This window comes from Phycomyces blakesleeanus, assembly GCF_001638985.1.
Source record: "Phycomyces blakesleeanus NRRL 1555(-) unplaced genomic scaffold PHYBLscaffold_15, whole genome shotgun sequence".
Taxonomy (NCBI): Eukaryota; Fungi; Mucoromycota; class Mucoromycetes; order Mucorales; family Phycomycetaceae; genus Phycomyces; species Phycomyces blakesleeanus.
In genome coordinates, this window is record NW_017265148.1 from 94764 (window position 1) to 116977 (window position 22214).

Here is a 22214-nt window from a genome sequence, read left to right on the forward strand (position 1 = left end):
AGTACTTGTTTGTACGCCCTCTTTATTTTACACACACAGATACACAAATCTACCGCTCCCACTAATCGAAGCTTTTTTTTAAAGCATACACACTCGACATTTCCCTCTCCTTCTTCTTCTTTTCAAAAAAAAGTTCTTTCATGTATATATTATTCCCTTCGTTTTGAACCACGCCGTTGGCGAGCCTGTCTCTTTGGCCGTCCTCTTGGGGCTGGTTTTCCTCTGGCCGGATTAGTGCTAGAACTGTTACTGGTACTAGTACTGGTACGTGTGCGAGATGGTCGAGCATCAAATTGATTAAAGTATTTAGCACATTCGGGATGAGTGAGCCGATGATCCAATAGACTCGTAAATCCCAAGAGTGGCGAAAGAGACCCTTGACGGTTTCGGTTGGCAGTCATCGCAGGTTGGACAAACCTTGCCATAGGGTCCATTGGATTCATTCTACCTACACTAGGATTACTATCTCTTCCATAACCTGCACCGAAATTGTTGTTATTGATGTTGGCCACACTTTGTGAGGTTTCATTGTATCCTTGACTCGGATCAAACAAAGTTGACATGACTGCATTTTTTCCTTTTCTGGATTTGGCTGATTCAAACTGATCAAAGTACTTTGCGCAGTCGGGTTTTGTTAAGCGATATTTTAACAGACTTGTGAATCCAAGCAGTGGAGACAATGACCCCCGATCGTCATAATGATCGGTAAGAGACAAAGGATCCTGAAACTCGACAATTTCATTATTGACAAAAGATCTTCGATTGCTGCTGATATTGCTGTGCGTCTGCACAGACATTTGTTGGGCCGCCAGTTCACCTTCCACGTGGCCTTGCAGTAGGTCTTTATCGACTAGACCGCCACATATGGGACATTGCTCCTTGTTAGTACGAGGAGATCTCACAAGGTCTGAACTGCCGATGCATTCAGCTGCATGCTCCTGGATCACTTCTCCAGGAAAGAATGCATAACACATAGGGCACTGTGTTTCTGAAACACTACCTGCCGGTCTAAAATATTCCTCTTCGTATTCATATTCATGTTCCTGTTCCTGTTCCTGTTCCTCTCCTTCAATATCATAACTGTTATTATATTCTTCCTCAAAGTAATAATCGTTGTCTTGTACTTCAAACGAACTAGTATCACCCGCTTTTCTGAGCGATTGGCCATCTTTTTGTCCTTCTTGTTCTTCTGTCCACGACCTGATATCTGAGTAACTGCCTGACTTATTATCCATAAAATCAAACCGAGGTGAATCAGGTTTGACAGATCCCATATTTAGCCATTCAGAGACATCCTCAATTTCCAAGGACGTTCCTTGAGTACTGAGTACCTCTTGTTTAATAGTCAGGTCAATAGTCTCAACATCTGAGGAGTCATTATTATCATATTTATTATAATTTAATTTTTGAGACATCCTATTGTTTTTGCTGCCTTTGTTGTTACTGTTGCTGTTTCCGGTGTCGGTGTCTGTGTCAGAATCGTTATTGTTATGTCGAAGTGGTGAAAAAAGTTCATCGTCTGAAAAGTCATTAAATGTTTGGGAATATGTCTTTTGTTTTGGTAGTAGTGGGGGTGTTGTGATTAAGGGACTTAAACAAATCTCATCAATCATTGATTTATAATATTCTTCAGATCCTATTGAAGCAGTATCCGAATAGTGGCCATCATTGAATAAGATTGTTGGTGATTGACGATGTTTAAGAATTTGTGTAAATGGCTGCGGTTCTTCACAGTAAGGATCCTTAATAAGAAATCCATGCTGCTGTTTTCTCACGGATGTTAAAGAATAATCGTTTTCGTTTGAAATAGGGTTTTTTAGTGGTGGTAGTAATAATGATGAATTGTCATATTCGTCCGTTTGTATTTCATTTTTATGCAAAGTATCAAGGTTTGGATAATGCGAGTCTCTGTCGTCTAATGATGATAATGAAGGTCCTTCTTGTTCTTCTTGTGGTGGTCGTGATCGTGATTGGGGTGATAGAGATGATTTTGGTAATGCTGACAATGATTGAGTGGGATTTTGTGTAGAGGATGATTCTTGATTGGGTTTGATCTTCTTTCGAGCAAGTAATCGTTTGGGTATAAATATTGGCTGGAATTCATCATCGCTAATGACAAGACTTGCGTGTTTACCAGAACTTGTAAATGATTGTACAGCCGGCTTTACTGTCGATCGTGTTCTTTTCGGTACTAATTTATGATCATCCTTTGAGCGATCCTTGATGGATTTACTTGTTGATCGTTCAAGAGATGTCATAAATTAATATTTATATTGTTCTTTTTAATAAGAAAAGAAGAAGATAAATTAAAAAACAACATATATTTTAAAATATTATTATTTTTACAGTCATTCTATTTATTTATTAGATATGGATGTATATATATGTATATCTGGCTTTAATGTTTCTTAATCCTCGTCACTAAGGATTCAATAGTGAATCAGTTAATTGGTAATAAGAATATCTTATGTTTGTACTTGCTGCTTGTCCTTGTCAAAAACAATAACAACAATTTAATAATTGTCTGTTTGAATTCATATGAATTTCTGAACAAAATGTGAAACTATGGTTACTCTATGGGCCGTTTTTCATTTTATCTTTACTGTTAATTATGGTTGAAAGATACACAAACGAATGTGCATTTTTATTGTGAAATATAGACAACATAGTTCTTTTTGGCTGTTTTCCAATAGATACAATAACAATACAATACAAGACAACAATAATGATAGGGTTTATTATTTCTTTCCTGTTAGATTATAGTATAAAATATAGTAATGTCTTTTCTCGATAACCTCTCCCTCCTTTAAGCTAAAAAGACTCTTATTGTATTCAACCATTAAAGTCATCCTTGATTTCATCCGTATGTTTCAGCCCCACAAGAAACAGAGTGTAGGACAAAATAAAATAAAATAAAATAAATTAATCTCTTTGGTTTTTAATTGATATTCATTTTTATATAATTCTTACATATATACATCTCTGCCTTTTATTATTACCATTTGCTGCTGCTGTTAACTATAACATATAATACAATGGGCTGGCTTACCTTGTTATTCTTTAATAAGGTGTATCAAATACACTTTGCATTGGCCATCTACAAGGCATATAAGCGGGTGGCTCGTCTGTTCACTCACACAACCGAGATGTACCGCATTTGTCATTCGGCTACAATATTGATCGGCTGGACATCCGACGACATGACCAATGAAGATAACAGTGAACAGCTACCACTACTAGAAGATGAAAAATACAATTCGATAATCAACTTGCCTCCAATGACCATTTGTCGTATAGGTAACAAAAAAAAAATTAATAGTAATAGCAATATATTTCCTTGCTTCTTTTTCTATCTACCTATCTCTTTAATTTATTTATTTATTTATTTATTTTAATAAATAAGAATAAATATAATGGTTAATATAACAAACGAACAAACAAATAAAGCAAAGAAAACAAAAACAAAAACAAAAAACAAAAAGATCAGAATGAGTAATCCTCACCAATGAACATTAGAGAAATCGTTGATGTATTCCAAAATTCTCCTGGTAAGTACCAGTAAATATACATGTGTGTAGTCTTGTATATATATATATATATATGTATATATGTGTATATATACAAATCATTATTATTGATGTGTACCTGAATTATTATAATTATTATAAAATATGTATTTATATATGTATGGTATTAGAAAGAGCAAATGGAATTAACATTAGAATCATGTAATGTTGATGAAGTTGTGGATGGAATCCGCACAAAAAAAGGATTTCCAGTTGGACAGAGGTAAAGCATGTATATATAATTAGATATATAAAAGAAAGAAAGAAAAAAAAATAAGCTTTAAAAAGTAGCAGTATATATCCTAATTAATATTATTATAATTGACATTGACATTGGCATTGGCATTAACTGTGTCTTATTTTCTTTAATATTATCCTGCGTCAATGGATTCGTGCTTTTTTTTGCAGTCCAGAGCTACAAATCTTAAAAGCATGTGTGAGTCAGATTGCAGAGTATTTTGCGCTGGTACGACAGATCAAGGCCAAGACTTCCACCGTTTATAGCATAGAGAATCCAGCGCATGAAGAGCAATTACTCACGGTAAGGTCGAGCGATGGATATATACTCTCCTTCATCTTGTTTTTTGTTTTTACAACTGTATATTGTTATTATTGTCTTTGGAATTTCAATATTATCATTGTTTGCTAACAAACAAAGGATATCTGTAGCTGTGGAGCGCATTGATGCCCAATGTTAAATTAGAGTCACGACACACACGCCAGTGGATAGAGGTAAAGAACAAGAACAAGACCAAGTACAAGGGAGTGAATACGTTGATATTTAACAAAGTAGCGATATATATATATTTATGTTTATGTTTCAAATTACAAGATTGGGTTTCAGGGTTCAGATCCAGCCACAGACTTTAGAGGAATGGGTATCCAAGGACTAGATGATCTAGTGTATTACAGCTCCCGGCATTCAGAATCTGCATTAACAGCCTTGAAACACTCAATGGATGGTGAATCATGGTATCCATTCGCGATTGTTGGTATCAATATTACCCAATACGCTGTCCGAACTCTTGAATCACGCCGTCTTCAGTCTTATCTTTATCGTCATGGAAGTACTATAAAGTCTTATCAGGAATTCTACAGTAAGTAGCATGCATGTCTATACATCTATACATACATGTTTGTTTGTATCCTACTACAAGAACAACAATCATATATACATACGCACATACATACACGCATTTTCTTTATACAATACCCCGTAGCTTGTTCTCTTTATTTTATTTTGTCATTTTAATTAGTTGATTAATGCAATTTTGTTATATATATATTATTTATTTATTGGATTAACATTACAGGTTATTTATTCCATACTTTTGATGCTTTCTGGATTAACCATCAACCTCCCTTGACTGTCATGGACTTTGAAATGGCATTTGGGGAGTTCAAGGCTATCACAGATGCTGCCTTGGAGGCAGTTGTACCACTAGATCCAGATCACCTAGAGTCGTCTTTGCAAATCTCCCCCAGTACTCTCATTCAACGAAAGAAAGATCCCCGAGTTTTGTCTCATATTCAAGAATAGATTAAAACAAAAATAAAAAAATAAATAAAAGAGAAAGAAAGAAATAAAAATTACAAATAAAAATAAAAATAAAATGGTTTGTGAATGGAATTTGATTTGAATTTGGATTTGGATTTGGTATGCTTTGAAAATTGGAGTCTGAGCCCAAGGAAAAATAAAATAAAATAAAAGAGATAGAGAAAGAGACACAGAGAGAAAGAGAGATGCAAAAGTGGGGAGAATCGGTATGTTACAGAGAGGGGGTGGGATTGGAAGATATAAATCGCTAGATCACTAAAGAAAAAATAGCAACTAAGATCGATAAATAATACAAGAAATAGGGTAAACTTCTTGTTTCTTTCTTTCATATTTTTTTTTTGGGTTCTTTGTGCGTCCGTGCGTTGGTTCGTTCGTTCATTCATTCGTTGGTTCATTCGTCCGTTGGTTCGTCAATTTGTTCATGTAAGTGAGTAAGAATGAAAGTGAGAGTAAGTGAAAGTAAGAGTGAAAGTGAGTGGGTGGGCAATCGTTTGTTTGTTTTTGTTTTGTTTTTGTTTTTAAAAGAAAGTTTGCATTGTTTCGTCGAGTGGGCTTGTTGCCGAGGGTGTAAAAGGTGGTTGATGAGAATAGTTGAAAGGCTGTGAGAATGAATAACCACCGTTTCCGTTCCCGTTTCCATTTCCACCTGTTTCAATTTTGAAATCGTTAGAAGATGACGGAGAGCCATCCTGAGCAGCACAAGAAGACATTTCGGGTGAAGGTGGTCCAGACTGATCTCCCTTTGTTTTTTTGCCTGTCTTACGACCATTCGTGGAACTCTCATATCTTTGGCGTTTTTTGATGATGTCTGTTTTCATTGAAAGTGGCCTTCGTTCATGATGTAATTTGAGATACAACCCACATGCATTACACAACGGTGCTCCTTCATCGTCTCGTCGCCACAAAGGTGTTGTTGTTGTAGAGCAGTTGGAGCACACAAGTTGAGACACTTCATCTTCACGTGCCTCCTTGCGGGCATTGTGAGGCTTGAGAGTCTTTGGGCGCGGTGCATTGTGTAACTTTTGACTACAACAAAATAAGACTTATTAGAACCAAGAAATAAAACATCAGCAACAAAATAAGACTAGTAGCATACTAAAGTCCACAAGCATTGCAGAGAAGTTCGTCATCTGTAGAGCGTCTCCAGAGAGGAGTCGAGGTTGCACTGCAGTTGGTGCAGATAGGTTTAGCTTGGTCATCACTCATTGAAGCAGCCCCTTTACGAGGTGGCGGTATCGGTTTCTGGGACTCATTGAATCCAAATACATGGTGGTGAGGAGGAGTACTGGGTGCCGAAGCAGAGAAGGTATGCTGTTGAATATACTCTGGGTAGGCACTCTGCAGTCGGCTACAATAAATAGATAAATAAATAAATAAATCAAGGAATAAAGAAATATGCAAAAGTATAAGTATATACATATATATATATTGTACCCTTTTAATATTCATCCCTTTATCAGTTGCTGAAACAAGCAAAAAAAAATATAAAACTTACTTGTTAGCATTAAGAGTTGGAGTTGTGGCAGTTGGAGTAGAGATTGAGGTGACGGTATTGGTAGGACTTACGGCCGTGACTGTTGGCTCGGTTGATATGGTTATTGATGCATTCGTAGTAGCCGTATCAGTAGTATCAGAAGCACCGGTGGTAGCAGTAGCAGTAGCAGTAGCAGCAGAAACAGAAGTAGAAGTATTATTATTATTAGCACCAGGTGTAGTGGAGCCAGGCGTAGTGGCACCAGGTGTAGTAGCAGCAGTATTATTGGCACCAGAAGCGGTAGGAGAATGAGAAGAGGGAGGAGGAGGAGGGGGGGGAAGAGGTTGTTCGGCAGTCACTGATGAGGAAGAAGAAGATGAGGATGATAATGTGGGAGTAGTGGTGAGGGGACGAGACGCACCAGTAGCTGTTAACTGGTTTGGGAGTTGTTGGCCTGTGGGAGTAGAGTTGGATCGAATCGGAACATTCCCCAGTAACTTGTTTCGCAGTGTGCCTGCGGGTGGCGGAGGCATTGCAGAGCTCGATGCTACATAAACTGCATCATTGCTATCGTCCATTTTCTGTGGATATAACACAGGACTAGTTGGCATAGAAACAGATAAGTTCTGTCTCACTGTAAAGTGTGCCATTCTATTAACTAACATGTTTTCCATTACTGGAAATACGCTTTTTTGCTGCTGTTGCTGCTGTTGCTGTTGTTGCTGTTGTTGTTGTTGTTGTTGTTGTTGTTGTTGTTGTTGTTGTTGTTGATGTTGATGTTGATGTTGATGTTGATGTTGATGTTGATGATGTTGTTGTTGTTGTTGTTGTTGTTGTTGATGTTGATGATGTTGATGATGTTGCTGATGTTGATTATGCTGTTGTTGTTGGTGTTGTTGGTGTTGGTGCTGTTGTGGCTGTTGAGGTAAAGCTAGGGGTGGTTGCTGTTGCATAGACAATCCAGGGGACATTGACGGTGGCGTAAAATAGTGCTCTACAGGAGAGCCAAATCCTCCAAAAGACCATCCTTCATCCATAGTAACATCCTCAGAAGGGTTGGATAAAAAGGACTGGACATCACCAAATGCCCCAAAGATATCCTCTAATTCAACCATCTGGTCACTTGCCTGGTCAGACGTAAACTGGTGCAAGACAAAGTTGTTTGTCGATTGCTGATTCAAGTTGTAAGCATCTGCTGAGTAAGATGGGCCATTCACCAATGAAGCAGTCATAGATTGCCTTTGCTGCTGTTGCTGCTGTTGCGCTTGCTGTTGCGCTTGTTGCTGTGCTTGCTGTTGCGCTTGCTGCTGTGCCTGCTGCTGTGCTTGTTGCTGTGCTTGTTGCTGTGCTTGTTGCTGTGCTTGCTGCTGTGCTTGCTGCTGTGCTTGTTGTTGCGCTTGCTGCTGTGCTTGTTGCTGTGCTTGCTGCTGTGCTTGTTGTTGCGCTTGCTGCTGTGCCTGTTGCTGTGCCTGCTGTAAGCGTTGATGCTGTTGTAACTGTTGCTGTAGTTGTAACTGTTGATGTTGTTGAAGTTGCTGCTGTTGCTGAAATTGTCTTTGAGCTTGAACTTGGGCCTGTACATGAGCTTGGTGTTGTGCCTGTTGTTGTTGTTGCAGTGACTGTTGTTGCAGTTGTTGTTGTTGTTGTTGTTGCAGTTGTTGCAGTTGTTGTTGTTGTTGAACAGGTGATGAGTGAGAAGCATAAGATAAGACAGGGGTTGCGAAAGGAGAAGAAGCAGTAGTTCTTGTGGCTTCGACTTTGATTGCTGACGTTTCAACCGCCAAGACTTGTTGCTGCTGCTGCTGTTGTTGTTGTTGCTGTGGTAGTTGACTATCATGGGGTTTACTAGATGATGAACAATCCGGTAACTCTCTCAATGGTGTGAGTTTCGATGTCTGATGGTCGAGTTGGCGAGTTGTGTTGGCTGACAGTTTTCTAAATGGTGCATTTGACCTTTCGGTCAAGAGATGCTGTCTGAACCACAATCTCCATGACAGATTCTCAAGTCTCGAGCCGTTCTCGAGTGAATCTTTTACTTTTGTGCACACTCTCCATGTCTTGGAAAGGTCTTCTTCGGAGTCGAGGTTTGAAAACGGCAAGAATGACTTGCTGCCTTTGATCTTTAATACAAGAGGTGCCATCACCACGATGGTCAATGCACACTATTGACAGAAATTTTACTATTTTTTTTTAATTTTTTTTCTTTTTTTTTTAGAAAAAAGAAAAAAAAAGGGGGGGCAAGGAAAATGAAAAAAAATCAAAAATTAAAAAAATCAAAAATAAAAATAAAATCAAGAAAAAACGCGGAGTGTATAATATATAACTCCGGCACTACACAGGTTGTGTTGGGCGTACCAGTCCAAACAGCGCTTTTTTTTGTTTTATTTATTTATTTTGTTGGTGTCACACTCCGCCATAAATGTACCAGTTTACGACACACATAATGTCTTTCTTCTTATTCTTTATTCTTATTGTTATAAATCCAAAATCCAAAGCGATAAAATACAATACAATAAAATACATGTACATCAATCAAATAATAACAGTAATAATTTCATCTTTTTTCTCTTATATAGTTATAAACTTATTAATTATTTTTCTTTTAGTTTCCATGACAACATAATAAGGTTGGTTTCCATGGAAACTGTTACCTAGCAACATTTTATTTTGTTTTTTTTTATATAATTCCAAATAACTTACAGCACGTTCTATCATTGGAAATCACAATAAGAATATAAAATAATATATATATATATATATATATAAAATAAACGTACACACACACACACTTGTAGTCCGTTCCTCATTGACCATTTTTTACTTAACCTGGTTTGTAAAAGCGTGTAAAGGGTCGCGTTCACTTTGAAAACTAGAAACTACCCGAGTATCTTTATTTGCCAATGACACCTTTTCGTCTAAGCACCTGATTTCAAAATAATTTGCTCGCTCCACAAAAGCTAATATATAATATATAATATACATATCTATATCTTTAAATATATAACTATATTTCATTACAGTGGCACCACTCTTTTATTCGATATATTAATACATATGCGTTATCTACAGCACAAAAACAACCTATAATCACAAGTACATAATTTGTTTTATTATTACTATTTTGCCCTAATTTAGAGTTAATATACCTACATGCATATATAAATTAATAACCATTATTGGTGATTTGATCTAAATGGTTTCCAATAGTTTTCATTAGAAGCAGCCTGGTACATATGGATAAGTATAGGCGTGTGTGTATGCATGCGTATGTACCTGAAGAAGAAGACCGAGATGTATCATGGGCCCTACCCCAAACCCCATTTATCAACTTTTCTATACATTTATATATACGCTCGATTTCTTTTTCAGATATGTATATAAAATATAAGAGAGACAGATAACGGATGAATTATTGGTCCAATTCTTTTATATTAATCCGGCTATTATTATTTTTTATATTGTCTTTTCTTTCATTTTCTTATCCTTTTGAAGTCGAGATATTTTTGAATTCATCAACTCAAAATGAATGATGTTAATTACGGTTGTCTGAGGGACATGAATAATTTGAGAAATCTTGCAAAGTAAACCCTGAATTTGACAATTAAATGATACTTCCACAATCAAATTATGTTATTTGCGAACGGGAATGTAGTTTTCTGGTTGAAAATTTTACAGTAGTCATGTTAATATCATTGTTGTTGAATTTTCTTTTTTTTTAAAAAAAGACAGACAGAGCATGGACAATAAAAGCGTTGGGAAAGACTTAAAAAAACAATAAAAAGGAACTCCAGTCATTTCAAGCTGGTCTATAAAAGCGTATTAGATTTGTCAGTCACAAAAATCGACAGATTCACTGTTGTATATAATAGAGCTATATAAAATACTAAAAAATTAATATACACACACATTTATATATATCTTCTTCTCTTCACTTGACTAAGCTATTTGTACTATATATAAAGAGAAATTATAAAAGTCAGTTTTCCATAAGTACTAAAGAAGAATCTATTATCAAGGCTGGGTATTCCATTTACATAGTAACCGAACTCTTTTTATTTTAAAGAAATAACTTTTGTTTGAAATTTAAATTCGGAGAAAGTTCATTTGACTGAGATGACTTGTCTAAAACCGAGTGATCTTAAACATATGAAGACTATGTGGGTGATGCAGGCTTAGACATGACAGACTATATAGTTTGTTTCACACACACAGACAAAACACACGCGTCTTCATATATTTTTAATATATTAAATATTTAGATTACTATAATTAATGGTTGAATACTGAAATTGGGTCGATCCAGCTTTCTGTAAAAAAGTATATTACTAAGTTACCCCGTGAAGTTTTATTATTAATGATAACTTTTAACGAATTTGTAAACGACCACAGGTTTCTTTAACCATTTCTACAATTTCTTTTTCTGGTAGTTTCTTGTGTATTTGTTTGTAGCTTCATATATGAGAAAAAAAAAACACACACAGAGAGAGAGAGACAGAGAGAACAAAAGACTCTCCCTTATATATCATTTTAAAATACAGAAACATTTAAGGTTATTAAAAATAATAATATTCGAAATGAAGAGCACAAAATTTTATCACACGGCTTAAGGGGAATGGTTTGGCAAGTGAGTCGTTCTATTTATTGATTGATGTATTCCACTGGGTTTAATCACGCCAACTTTATTATCAATAGCATCATCAATATTGTTATCAAGTCAACGAATAAAGAGAGAAAGAATATTTAACAGTGTTCGATAAACATTTCTCCCTTTTTCAAATTTTGGGTAAATAAAATAAACCTTGCATGCCAACAAAATGTCTCCGCATTAATTTGTGGGAAACAGCGACCCAATCCGCCGGTTTTTCACACCCACTGGCCAGGTAGAACAAGTAAACGTTCTTCATGGCGTGGTGCCATTGGACAAATATCTTATATATTTTTTTAATTTACTTTTTTTTTATCTTTTAATAGTGGTGTGGTGTGATGTGATGTGGTGTGGTAAGGGCCAGGGCAAAAAATTATAGTAGAATATAATGGAATAGAGTGGAGTAGAGTAGAGTAGAATAGAGTGGAGTAGAATAGGAATAAAGAGATAGGGATAAGGATAGGATATTTACAGGGTTTCTACTTGAGATTGAGACAAATTAGAAAATGTTTTGGACGAATCAAAATCTAATTTCAGACAAAGTAGACATTTATTCAGACATTTTACCTATATGTCCAATTGTCTCAAAGAGACAAACTATTTTCGGTACAATGATGGGATTGTTATTGATGTGGTGATTGATGTGGTGATTACTGCTTGTTTGCTTGCCTTTATCAGAACTTTGGAAAGCGGTTGGTCGATGGGTTCCTCTCCAAGTTGACAAAGCAAGTGTCATTTTATTTTTTACAGCATTAACATCTCGCTGCCACAGTGTAATATAGGTTTTACAGACTAGTAAAGAAAGGACAACTTTAGATTGTCAAAAAGTTCAAATGTTCTTTTATAAAATAAGCACAGCTTGAGCATCTCTTTTTGGCCTGTATTCAATTCTCGATGTGTCTAATATACATTGTATAATGTTTTCCGAAATCTAATCACTGAATATGTTCTTCATGAACCTGAGTACTTGTGCAGAAATAAAAATTCAAAATTCAAAAGTTTAACCACCTTCCAAAGTTCTGATAAAGGCAAGCAAACAAGCAGTAATCACCACATCAATCACCACATCAATAACAATCCCATCATTGTACCGAAAATAGTTTGTCTCTTTGAGACAATTAGACATATAGGTAAAATGTCTGAATAAATGTCTACTTTGTCTGAAAACTAATTTCTTTTTGTCTGAAATTACATTTTGATTCGTCCAAAACATTTTCTAATTTGTCTCAATATCAAGTAGAAACACTGTATTTTCTGTGGTTTATTCTTTGGTGGGCTACTTTATTCTACGGTGCCATGGATACCTGCATTTTGGTCCGACACATGTTTGGTAGACAGAATAGGTTCCAAGAAAGAAGTGCCATTAAGCATTTGAGTTGTAGCCACCAAATAATCTCGACCTACACGTACACAAAGGTATAGAGAGAGAGGAAGAGATAGTAATTGTACATTATATAAAATCATATTACATTAGAAAAAATATTGTATTTTACTTTGAATTCCTGCTTTTATATTTTACTCTTCTCACCTTCATCCTGTTGGGCCAAGAGTCGGATAGCAGACACTTCCGTGTGAGTGCAGCCACCTAAAAAGAAGATAACTGTAGTCTTTCCATGCTGCAATCCATGTCCTACAAAAATTAAAAGCACCCACCGTTCGTTTTTATTTAATATACAGACACATAAAAATCAGTGAACCAACCCGATATATAAATGATCTCAATACTCACGTTTGACCCTTGCCATTGCAGCATTTGTCTCAGGACCATATTCCACTGTTTGGTTGAGTTCAAATGTCTTTCCGGGTACGAGTTTGAGAACATCTTCATAGCCTCTCCAGCCAGTACTAGACGAGCCAGAGGGTCGGATATATTTGTCTGGTAGAGAAGCCGCACTGCCACCACCCACGTACGACAACAACTGGGCGGTTCCAGAGTTGTTTACAGTTGGAGGTACAGAAGTGTGTAATCGCTGCATCGCGCATTGAATGAGACGGACACTCAAAGGTGCATACCCGGAATAGACGTACGAAATATCGTTGGGGTTGAATTCATCCACATCATCCACAATCAAACGTAACAAACGACGAGTTTGGGCAAATGGACTACGCGAAGGTGTTGAGGTTGTCCGTTTGCTTAGAAGCCCAAGTTTCTCCAGTCGGTGGAGAGTCTCAATATGTTCATAACCGTATGTCTATTCAACACAAAATCTAATCTTTTAAAAATCACACACTGCAAGAAAGTCACCCCGCTTTTCCTTCCTTCTTCACTTTCTTTCTTTTTGAGTTTCAACGTACCTGTACAATCTCACGTTGAAAGTGATCATATAGCTTGGCTTTAAGACCACCTTGAGCAAGTGACATTAGGCACAACAAACGTAACACTTGCAAAAGAGGGCGTTGACGATCGATCATCTCTTCAATGTAGTCCGGTTCCTTTGTTCCATCAATACCAGCAACCACATCTATCATATAACAAATTTCTGTCAGTACGCCCTTCCTTTTTCTTACTTTTCGTATGTGTATGCTAGTATTACATACTTTGTTGAACCTCGAGGATCTTGTTAAATTCTTCGGTCATAGTGTGTTCCATAATCTTTTCAGCAATCCCTGTGTCTAAAATACGAATCGACATGAAATACAAGAGTCAAGGATGTGGGCACTCAATTGTAGTTGGCATTTCCACATATTCGTATATCTATCCATTATACAAACAATACACACACTTAAAAAAAGGATACGAATTCGTAGTGATTGATGCTCTTGCTGCAATTCACCCAATCGGCCTACAAAATCTCTGATTTGGGCTACGGTTTTTGCGTGATGACGTTCCTATATAACAGAAAGACAATAGCACCAAGTTAATATTCTGCTTTATTTTGTTTTTGTGCCGTAAGAAAAATAAACATAGGACGTACTTCATAATTCTCATTGATTCGTTTAGCGATCTTGTTCAACATTCCACCCACAACAGCAAAGTTCTGATCTCGTAATTGATTGAATAGTTTATCTGATGAGTTCAACACGTATTTCTTCTTCTTTCCTGGTTGACCTCCAGCCGTTGCACCTCCAGGAGTTGTGGGTCCAGCAGATGTCCCAGCCTTTGTTGTTGTGGGTTGAGCAGGGTTGACCAAAGCAGCATCGAGTTCGACAAAAGCTGTGTGGTTTTTATTTTGAAAATTAAATGATCAGATAATATATAATATATAATATATAATTTATAGTATATTAAAAATCCTCTCCCCCCAACTACCCAAAACAAGAATGAAAAGAATAGGTAACTTACTATGGTTGATACCCATAGTCTCATCGATGAGTCCTTCATAAGTCAGCTCAGTGCAAAGAGGGGTAATTATGTCAGCATTTCGATCAATAATGATAAATTGGTCGATGTGGTTTGAAACCGAGTTTAATAATGAGGGAGTCTTTGTAGAAGTCGTGCTCGCCACCTCTTCAACAACCGCCTGTTCTTTTCGCATACGGACCAACATATCTGTCAATTGCTATATATACGAGTACATTATATTTTAGTCATCTTCTCTTTCTATTTCTTTTTTTTTCGCTTTTATAAAGATAATAATACAACCCGTCACAGTATATACCTTTGCACCGTCGCCTTTACCAATAATACGTGGGAAAAGGCCATAAATTGACTGAAGCTTCATTAGTGCGCAAGCAGCATAATAGATTGATGTTTGATCTCCATCCTAGTGAAATTGAACATCGTACTCAGTAATCTGTTCCTTTTTCTTTTTCTTACTAATCGTGCTTATTTTCTCTCTCGCTTGTCTTTACCAAGTAAATTTCTTTCCAAGTTCCTGGATCCAATTCCATGGAAATCAAATCGTCTTCATATGGGATCCAGTCCATTGCATAGTCTCCAAGTGTAATATCACCTAGTACACCCTCTTCTTCTAGTACACGTTCACACACCATGGTCCGTCTAGGAACAAAGAATAACGAGCAATCTGTCTTCTGCCCAGTCTGTTTGGCTAACTGCTTAATATGGCCTTTATTATTATTATTATTATTATTATTATTATTATTATTACACGAAAAAAAAAATCATCTATTAATTTCAATCATGTATTGATATAACCACCACTTTATATATATATATATATTAATACTAATAATAATAATAATAAAAATAGCAGTAGTAGTATTTTTTTTAAAGAAGAAATAAACTCACTCGCAATGTAGCGCATGTACTTGAGCTTTGGGCGACATATATATATAAGACTGCTGCATTCTGTTTCCATAGTGGGTGTGTCGAGATGGTAAATTTTTTCTACACCATGGTCCTATACTTCGCCACATCTCTTGTCAGCGTCATCCCATTACTGTGGGCATGTCATCACCTTTAAGAGTGTAAACTCTGCAATCAGACTAAGAGGTCCGGTAAGTTGTGGATCGAGTACCAGACCTTTCTTGCCGCGTACCTATCAACGCACAGACACAAATAATAATAATAATATAATAATAATAATAATAATAGTAATAATAGTTATAATGAAATTAATGAAAACAAAGACAAAAAAAAACATAGATGTCAACTATATTTGCTTTTTCTTTTCTTCTTTATTAAAGCTTTTTTCTTTTTCTTGTCTTTCATACAGTATCTAGCACTTCTGGAAGATCTCTGCGTGCAAGTTCTCGGAGCTTGGCCAAATTAAGGGGTGTGTTTCCCAAGTGAGTTCCAGTAGCTTGATTGCTCATGGTATAATTTCTCTCTTTCTCTCTTTTTTTTTTTTTTAGATTCTATATATATACGCAATGATAAAGTTCACGACAAGGACCGACAAAATAGGTTTCATCTGTTCTCAAAGACCATCGTGACTGTTCTACTGTCTCACATTAGTGTACGAGCTCATTTTCTACTGTAAAAAAAAGGGGGCGGGGGAAGAGGCAAGGGACAAGAAAAGGAGAAGATTCCTGATGAATGTACAAATAGATATACTTTAAAAATGACAGAATGGATTGCCGATGCCGTTCAGGCCACTGAACTCCTTCAAGCAATGTATTTTGATGAGTTTAGTTTTACAACCGAATCTGACAACAAATTATTTGAGTATCTCCGAGACAAAGAAACTCTTCCAGCACACAGTTCTGCTGACAAGCTTGAATGGGATATTATCGTACCTGTGCTGTCAAGTCCTAATGTGATCCAACTAGTTGTTCACATTAGTATTTCTCTTACAAGTTCAGCAATAAATCTCACAATTCCTTCACTGTCAAATCCCTGGCTTAATCGCGATACTCAGGAACGTCTAAGCCGTGAAGCACAAACCGCTATTCAGCAACATACCACCGACCCAGATCTTGTTGATCGTGCCTCTTGTCTAATAGAGGTCTTGCAGCACACCAGAGATGCTGCTGAACCCCTTGCGCTTGCACATATTCAAGAACTTGATAATTGTAAGGTTCAGGCAGAACAAGGACCAGTGATGTTTGTACGAGAATGGATTTGGTTTCCAATGATATACACCCGTGAAAAGGTAAGAGTAGAATATATATAAAAAAAACCTAAGTTTAGAGTGAAAGGTAGACAGAGAAAATAAATAAATAAATAAGAACAAAACAAAGTGAAATGAAATATATAAAAATGAAAGTGAGAAATATATCATTAAATATCCAATATATTTAATTGATACATGTATATGTATATGTAAATGTAAAAATATACAGAGAGGACATATTATTAAATGGGCACCGAAATACGGAATTACAGGGTTTTTGTGTCCTGGCAAACCCGGGGCCTTGTGCTTAGAAGGCACAGGAGAGGTAAGATTCATATATATAATTGCGCTTATATATCCAAAATATGTACAAGATGTGTAGTTAGATTTGATTTTTATGAAAAAAAAAAGGTATATATATTGATATTGCTTTCTCTCTCTGTGTGTGTGTGTGCGTGTGTCTAGAATGTCACAGCTTTTATTAACGACATTAAGACTCTATCCTGGGCAGACATTCCAGCATCACATCGTAAGATGACATCTAGATGGCAACAGAAAGTTACATGCGAGCCAAAGGATGAACTTGAAAAGCAGCGCTTGTTCAAGGATATGACTGAGGTTACATTTGAACTTCACGGAGCATTTGGAAATCACAATAATTTGAATATGCTTTCCGATTGGATGAAGTCAAAAGGTTGCGGCGATGCATTCTACCATCTGTTTGAGTATGAAGAATAAGGAATCATAAAAAGTATTAATTCCTTTTGTATACATATATATATGTATGTGTGTGTGTGTGTGTGTGTATAGCTCTAAAACTCTTTATATCCATTGAATATAGATAGATTCATATTTAATTAAACAATAATAATGATAATGATAATAGTGATTATATATTTATAAGTTAAACTTGTTAAGCTTTTATATACAGTGGTTTATCTGAATACAAAAATTTGATAAAAAGTGAAATTAACAATAGAATTTGTGGAAAGTTGCATAATGTATTTTTTGGTTCAGTCAAAAAAAATAGATATCTGTTTTGTTAGATTACCTTTGGGTATCGTTTTTATAGTGGATTTTAATTATTTGCGTCCATTGATACAAAATGAGAAACTAACTATCGCTGTAGGAAATGGCAGTATTTACAACTCCGGATGCGCAACTCGGTTGCTGATGATCAACTTCTATAGCCAATAACACGCTAGGAACCTGTGATACACCATATAAATTTATTTAGACGGAGATTTGTATTTTAAAAAGGAAAAGCATGTTTCAGAATCGCGTTTTTTTATTTGATATAAAAACATCATATAAAAAGATAGGGGGTACTCAGCCAGATTGATCGATCAAATTCTTGTGTGAATTTTAACCAATGATATCAATTTGTAGTTGAGGACACCAAAAGACAAAAGTACAAAATTCGTACAAAATCCATAGATTTTTATAGCATATATAGAACAACCTTTTACACATTCTGATTTCTCCTTTGAAGCTATATACGCCTAGACTCTCGAAGAAGCCAAGCGTTCTTTCCTTTGACTCAAGATCTGACAATACATTGTCAACCTTGTGTATGTATTTATTGGCTTTAAGGTTTTTTTCAAGCTCCTTCACGGCAGCCATCTGCTCCAACTTTACGTTAAATTCCTTTTTGATTACTTCTAAAATATCTTTAATAAGCTCGTCTATACTTGCTATAAAGACTCTACCAGTGTTTTTTTTCATGATAAATTCACTGATTTTACGCGATTTCTTCAAGGCATCAACTGTTTGTTGCTTTGTACTATATTTTGGAATGTAAGATGGAGAGAAAGAAGTATTATATGACTTTGTTGCCAATAAATTCTATGATATATGCCATTCACCAGCGTAAGAGGGAATTGTCGAGGGAATTGGATCGAGGGAATTGAGCCACAACATATACGATTCCGATTGTTATTCAACATCTGTTTTTGATTTATTTACTAAAATACCCTGCCAATTTTATTTTTTTGTTAATGATTTGTTTCATTTTGGCTATATAGAATGAGCTTTTTAAAGTATGGTCGTTTAGTATATTCTTTTTTGTAACTAGAGTCCTTATTTTAGAAGTTTTGTCAATTCCCTCGTACGCTGGTGAATGGCATTATTAGGGACCTTGGACACATCATATAAAATTTATTTAGACGGAGATTGTGCTCTTAAAAAAGAATAGTGTGTTTCAAAATCGCGTTATTTTATATGATATAAAGACATGATATAAAATGTGTTGGCCAATCATCTTTCGATATTTTATGTTGTTAAACTAACGATGACATAAAACTTGAAATAAAGAGCAAATTATGTTTTCAAGTAAGCATATAAAGAAGTCCATATAGCCCCAGCATTAGGTTTTTTCCCCTTTATTTGCGCAAGCATTCTACGTATACAAATATTAATTAATATCTATTAGCTTTAATGTCTAAAAAATTAAACAGCTATTACAGTTTGAGGGTAAAAAGTAATAAACTTTGGTTCGCACTAATTACATGATCTTAAGTTCGTGAGTTTAGTAAATTAACATGGCCAATAAATGCAATATCACACATTTTCATTGTATATGGAAGCCTTGGATGTGAAACATGAGACCGTATAAAATTACATATATGATTAAATGTTTCAAAAAAAAATTATATGATGTGTCCAAGGTCCCTATTAAGGAGAAAGATAAAAACAGTATCGTATTGCATATAAAAAAGTAAGGATTCAGCCAATCAGAGAGCCGTACGATTTTCTATCAGAATTTGATTGAAATTTGATCGAAATTTGATCTTTCAAAAAGACGATCAAATTTTGATCGTCGCTATTACAATTATAATCCAATAATGTTGCGTCCTGAATTTAAAATTTGATCGATCAATCTGGCTGAGTACCCTCATGATATAAAATCTGTTAGCCAGTTATCTTTTGGTATTTTATATTGATAAACAAACAATAAAATAAAACTGGAAATAAAGAACGAATTATGCTTTCAAGTAAAGATACAAAGAGGTCCATATTATTCTAGAATTAGCTGGTTTTTTTTCTTTATTTGCATAAGTATCCTACGTATACAAATATTAATTAGCATTTATTAGTTTTAATGGCTAGAAAGTTAATCATCTATTACAATTTTAGGGCAAGAAATAACAAACTTTGGATTACACTAATTACATGATTTTATGTTCTTGAGCTTAGGAAATTAACATGTTGAATAAATGAAATATCACACATTCTGATCATACATGGAAGTCTTGGACATGAAACATAGACCGTATAAAATTACATATATGGTTGAGTCTCAAACTGTGTTATATGGATCGAACTTGAAGATGATGAACATATATTCTGGGCATGCGCTCGTAAACAACCAGTTTGGCAACAAGTTGCAATTCGGTTCTTAATTAATCCTACCTCTCTTACGTTTGAACACCTTCTCCTCCCATCTTCTCCGTTGACTGTCAAAGTCAAAGACACCACAGTGTCCTCATATATTGTTCTGGGATGCACACTAGTTGCTATATAGGAAGCTCACTTCCAGTATATCTTCAATGATATTCCCTTTGCCACTAACCGAATTACATCTATTGCCACCTTAAACATTTGACGACTCAATCTAGAAGACTTTATACAGAGCACATCTTAATATCTTAAATGCTTAGCCTTTGTGCATATAATTTCCTCAATTAACAATATAAGCAAAATACATATATGGTTAAATATTTCAAAAATACTTTGTATGATGTATCCAAGATCCCTATTATAGTTCAAACAGCCGCTTTAATTCATAAAGCAGGGAATATTGCTCTAGAATAAGAATAAAAATTTATAAGTTCTGAGTTTTCTATCAACAGCTTGGTGACATTGGCATGAATGAAACTTAAAATTCCTTTTAAACCAGTCTCACAGATGCTTATTGTCTATATGACATTATGACATAAAATTCTGATATATAGAGTATTGTAATTTAGATTATTGATCAAGATATAAAAGGCAGGATATGTAGATAATTTGGTTCTTTACTGCTTTATTCTTATTCTACTTATTTCTTATATAAAATGCCCTCAACACAAGCCAATTGTAAGTATTTTTGTTAAATAATAATAATAGTAATAATATTTAGATGTAAATAAACCATCTCTTTATAATTTACATATATCAATAATATATCATTCAATACAGGCCTTTTCCTTCATTATGGGGCCCCATTAAAGCGTTCAAACGCTAAAATCTGGAAAACCGGAAGACCTTTCCGAGCAACGAAAGAAAGCAGGCCTATTGAAGACAATTGCCTTTTACCCAAGGAAGTCCAAAGTCTTGCGGAAATGGTAGCCCATTACCATAGCAGATAATACCCGGAAATTAAATCCTGCTTTGTAATTTACACTTCTACAATTAAGTGTATTATTATTCTCAATAAATTGTTTTTTATGTCTATCTGCAATATATGTTATAGAAAAGTGAAATATAAAGCCAAAATAGAGCTCTTAAATAGGAAGTAATAAAACACTACATATATTACCAATACATTATACATCTTTTAAATGAACCACTTATATGTCAGTAGTTAGAATAAGTGAATATATCATATATATAAAACTATTGCGAAAACGGACTACAGTAGGTATAGTCCCAAGAAGTAATATTAAAGAAAATTGAAATAAATTAGAATGTGTGAATAGACATTGCCTTTATTTAAAGATCAACTGCTTGATTTATTATGTATATAGAAGCTGTAAAAACTTGTAAATTCAAAGACTGGTACATTTAAGCATATATATTTATAGAATCAATAGCTATTTTGTGATATTTCTGTATATAATAATAGAGCATATGAATTCAAGAGATTATATATATTATATGACAGTATATTTAATATGGTTTTAAACTAATTATACAAGGTAAATGCTTAATCTCATAGTCATTTCAAATCTTACTATGCTCTCTTAATTCTTTTTGGAAGCGCATCGATTTATTTAGAGGATAAATTGCCGTTATATTTCTGTATATGACATTTGTTTATTTGTATACTAGACAGTATTCTTATGACAAGGGATCTAATCTTTCATAGCAAAATATTGTTTCTTTGAATATAAAATATCCCTCAGAATATTCTCCCTCTCATAACATATATAAGTCACAGACGTGTCTTGTATTTACATAATATTGGATAATATTAATTGGTAAATCAATGATGTTCTTTTTATATATGAGAGCTTTTACTCCATATAAATTACAGAATTATATCATTTTCTCATTTTACCTAGCATCATTAGTTGTGACTGTATCAGCACACAATGATTTTGGTTATTGCTTCATACTCTTCAAAGCTCTAAGTCAAATGTATTGGTATTGCATTCAAAGGTTTCATTCTGTCATCATATCTGTGAAAAGATCATATCTATATGTCATAGAGTCATAAAAAAGTACTAGTGAGTCATATAGGTCTCCAAATATTATTATATAAATATAATATAATAAAAACACAATTTATGCTAATACAGCTATTCAAATCGTT

At 34.9% G+C, this 22214-nt stretch overlaps 8 protein-coding genes across 8 annotated transcripts; 3 read left to right on the plus strand and 5 right to left on the minus strand.

Annotated features, from left to right (window-relative positions):
- Positions 1-7: 7 nt before the first annotated feature.
- On the minus strand, positions 8-2313 carry PHYBLDRAFT_80283 (hypothetical protein). Its single transcript, XM_018443572.1, has one exon. It carries the CDS (start codon positions 2256-2258, stop codon positions 150-152), a length of 2109 nt encoding a protein of 702 aa, XP_018289504.1. The 5' UTR covers positions 2259-2313; the 3' UTR covers positions 8-149.
- Positions 2314-3035: 722 nt separating this feature from the next.
- PHYBLDRAFT_72059 (hypothetical protein) lies at positions 3036-5106 on the plus strand (the record flags this gene model as incomplete). The annotated part of the gene is made up of 7 exons (XM_018442587.1): positions 3036-3297; positions 3517-3548; positions 3698-3789; positions 3975-4107; positions 4236-4298; positions 4399-4663; positions 4880-5106. 7 exons carry the CDS (start codon positions 3036-3038, stop codon positions 5104-5106), a joined length of 1074 nt encoding a protein of 357 aa, XP_018289505.1.
- Positions 5107-5906: 800 nt separating this feature from the next.
- On the minus strand, positions 5907-6417 carry PHYBLDRAFT_102969 (GATA-type zinc finger transcription factor; the record flags this gene model as incomplete). Its single annotated transcript, XM_018427749.1, has 2 exons — positions 5907-6150; positions 6221-6417. Coding segments are annotated over 2 exons (441 nt in total), but the record flags the coding sequence as incomplete, so codon positions are not given.
- A 4953-nt stretch (positions 6418-11370) lies between these two features.
- PHYBLDRAFT_170144 (hypothetical protein) lies at positions 11371-11979 on the minus strand (the record flags this gene model as incomplete). The annotated part of the gene is made up of 3 exons (XM_018436260.1): positions 11371-11526; positions 11727-11770; positions 11811-11979. The coding sequence occupies 3 exons, from the start codon at positions 11977-11979 to the stop codon at positions 11371-11373; spliced, it is 369 nt and encodes a 122-aa protein (XP_018289507.1).
- A 417-nt stretch (positions 11980-12396) lies between these two features.
- Positions 12397-16001, minus strand: PHYBLDRAFT_34391 (hypothetical protein). Its single transcript, XM_018440030.1, has 14 exons — positions 15858-16001; positions 15602-15682; positions 15433-15544; positions 15036-15250; positions 14843-14947; positions 14527-14743; positions 14159-14397; positions 13982-14072; positions 13782-13856; positions 13539-13705; positions 13199-13435; positions 12973-13162; positions 12772-12873; positions 12397-12643 (listed from the first exon to the last, which is right to left on the minus strand). The coding sequence occupies exons 1-14, from the start codon at positions 15957-15959 to the stop codon at positions 12525-12527; spliced, it is 2052 nt and encodes a 683-aa protein (XP_018289508.1). The 5' UTR covers positions 15960-16001; the 3' UTR covers positions 12397-12524.
- Positions 16002-16207: 206 nt separating this feature from the next.
- Positions 16208-17437, plus strand: PHYBLDRAFT_72063 (hypothetical protein; the record flags this gene model as incomplete). Its single annotated transcript, XM_018442588.1, has 3 exons — positions 16208-16738; positions 16929-17024; positions 17165-17437. 3 exons carry the CDS (start codon positions 16208-16210, stop codon positions 17435-17437), a joined length of 900 nt encoding a protein of 299 aa, XP_018289509.1.
- Positions 17438-18064: 627 nt separating this feature from the next.
- PHYBLDRAFT_170147 (hypothetical protein) lies at positions 18065-18710 on the minus strand (the record flags this gene model as incomplete). Its single annotated transcript, XM_018436261.1, has 2 exons — positions 18065-18482; positions 18673-18710. 2 exons carry the CDS (start codon positions 18708-18710, stop codon positions 18065-18067), a joined length of 456 nt encoding a protein of 151 aa, XP_018289510.1.
- Positions 18711-20754: 2044 nt separating this feature from the next.
- On the plus strand, positions 20755-21048 carry PHYBLDRAFT_147231 (hypothetical protein; the record flags this gene model as incomplete). Its single annotated transcript, XM_018431822.1, has 2 exons — positions 20755-20776; positions 20879-21048. 2 exons carry the CDS (start codon positions 20755-20757, stop codon positions 21046-21048), a joined length of 192 nt encoding a protein of 63 aa, XP_018289511.1.
- Positions 21049-22214: the final 1166 nt, after the last annotated feature.

Excerpts from the sequence above, each read along its gene's own strand:
- PHYBLDRAFT_80283 (XM_018443572.1), bottom strand. The coding sequence starts at position 2,258 with ATGACATCTCTTGAACGATCAACAAGTAAATCCATCAAGGATCGCTCA.
- PHYBLDRAFT_34391 (XM_018440030.1), bottom strand. The coding sequence starts at position 15,959 with ATGAGCAATCAAGCTACTGGAACTCACTTGGGAAACACACCCCTTAAT. Across the intron at positions 14,073-14,158 it reads GAATCAATGAGAATTATGAA|GAACGTCATCACGCAAAAAC; the intron begins GTACGTCCTATG and ends TCTGTTATATAG. Across the intron at positions 13,436-13,538 it reads TTCAACGTGAGATTGTACAG|ACATACGGTTATGAACATAT; the intron begins GTACGTTGAAAC and ends TGTGTTGAATAG.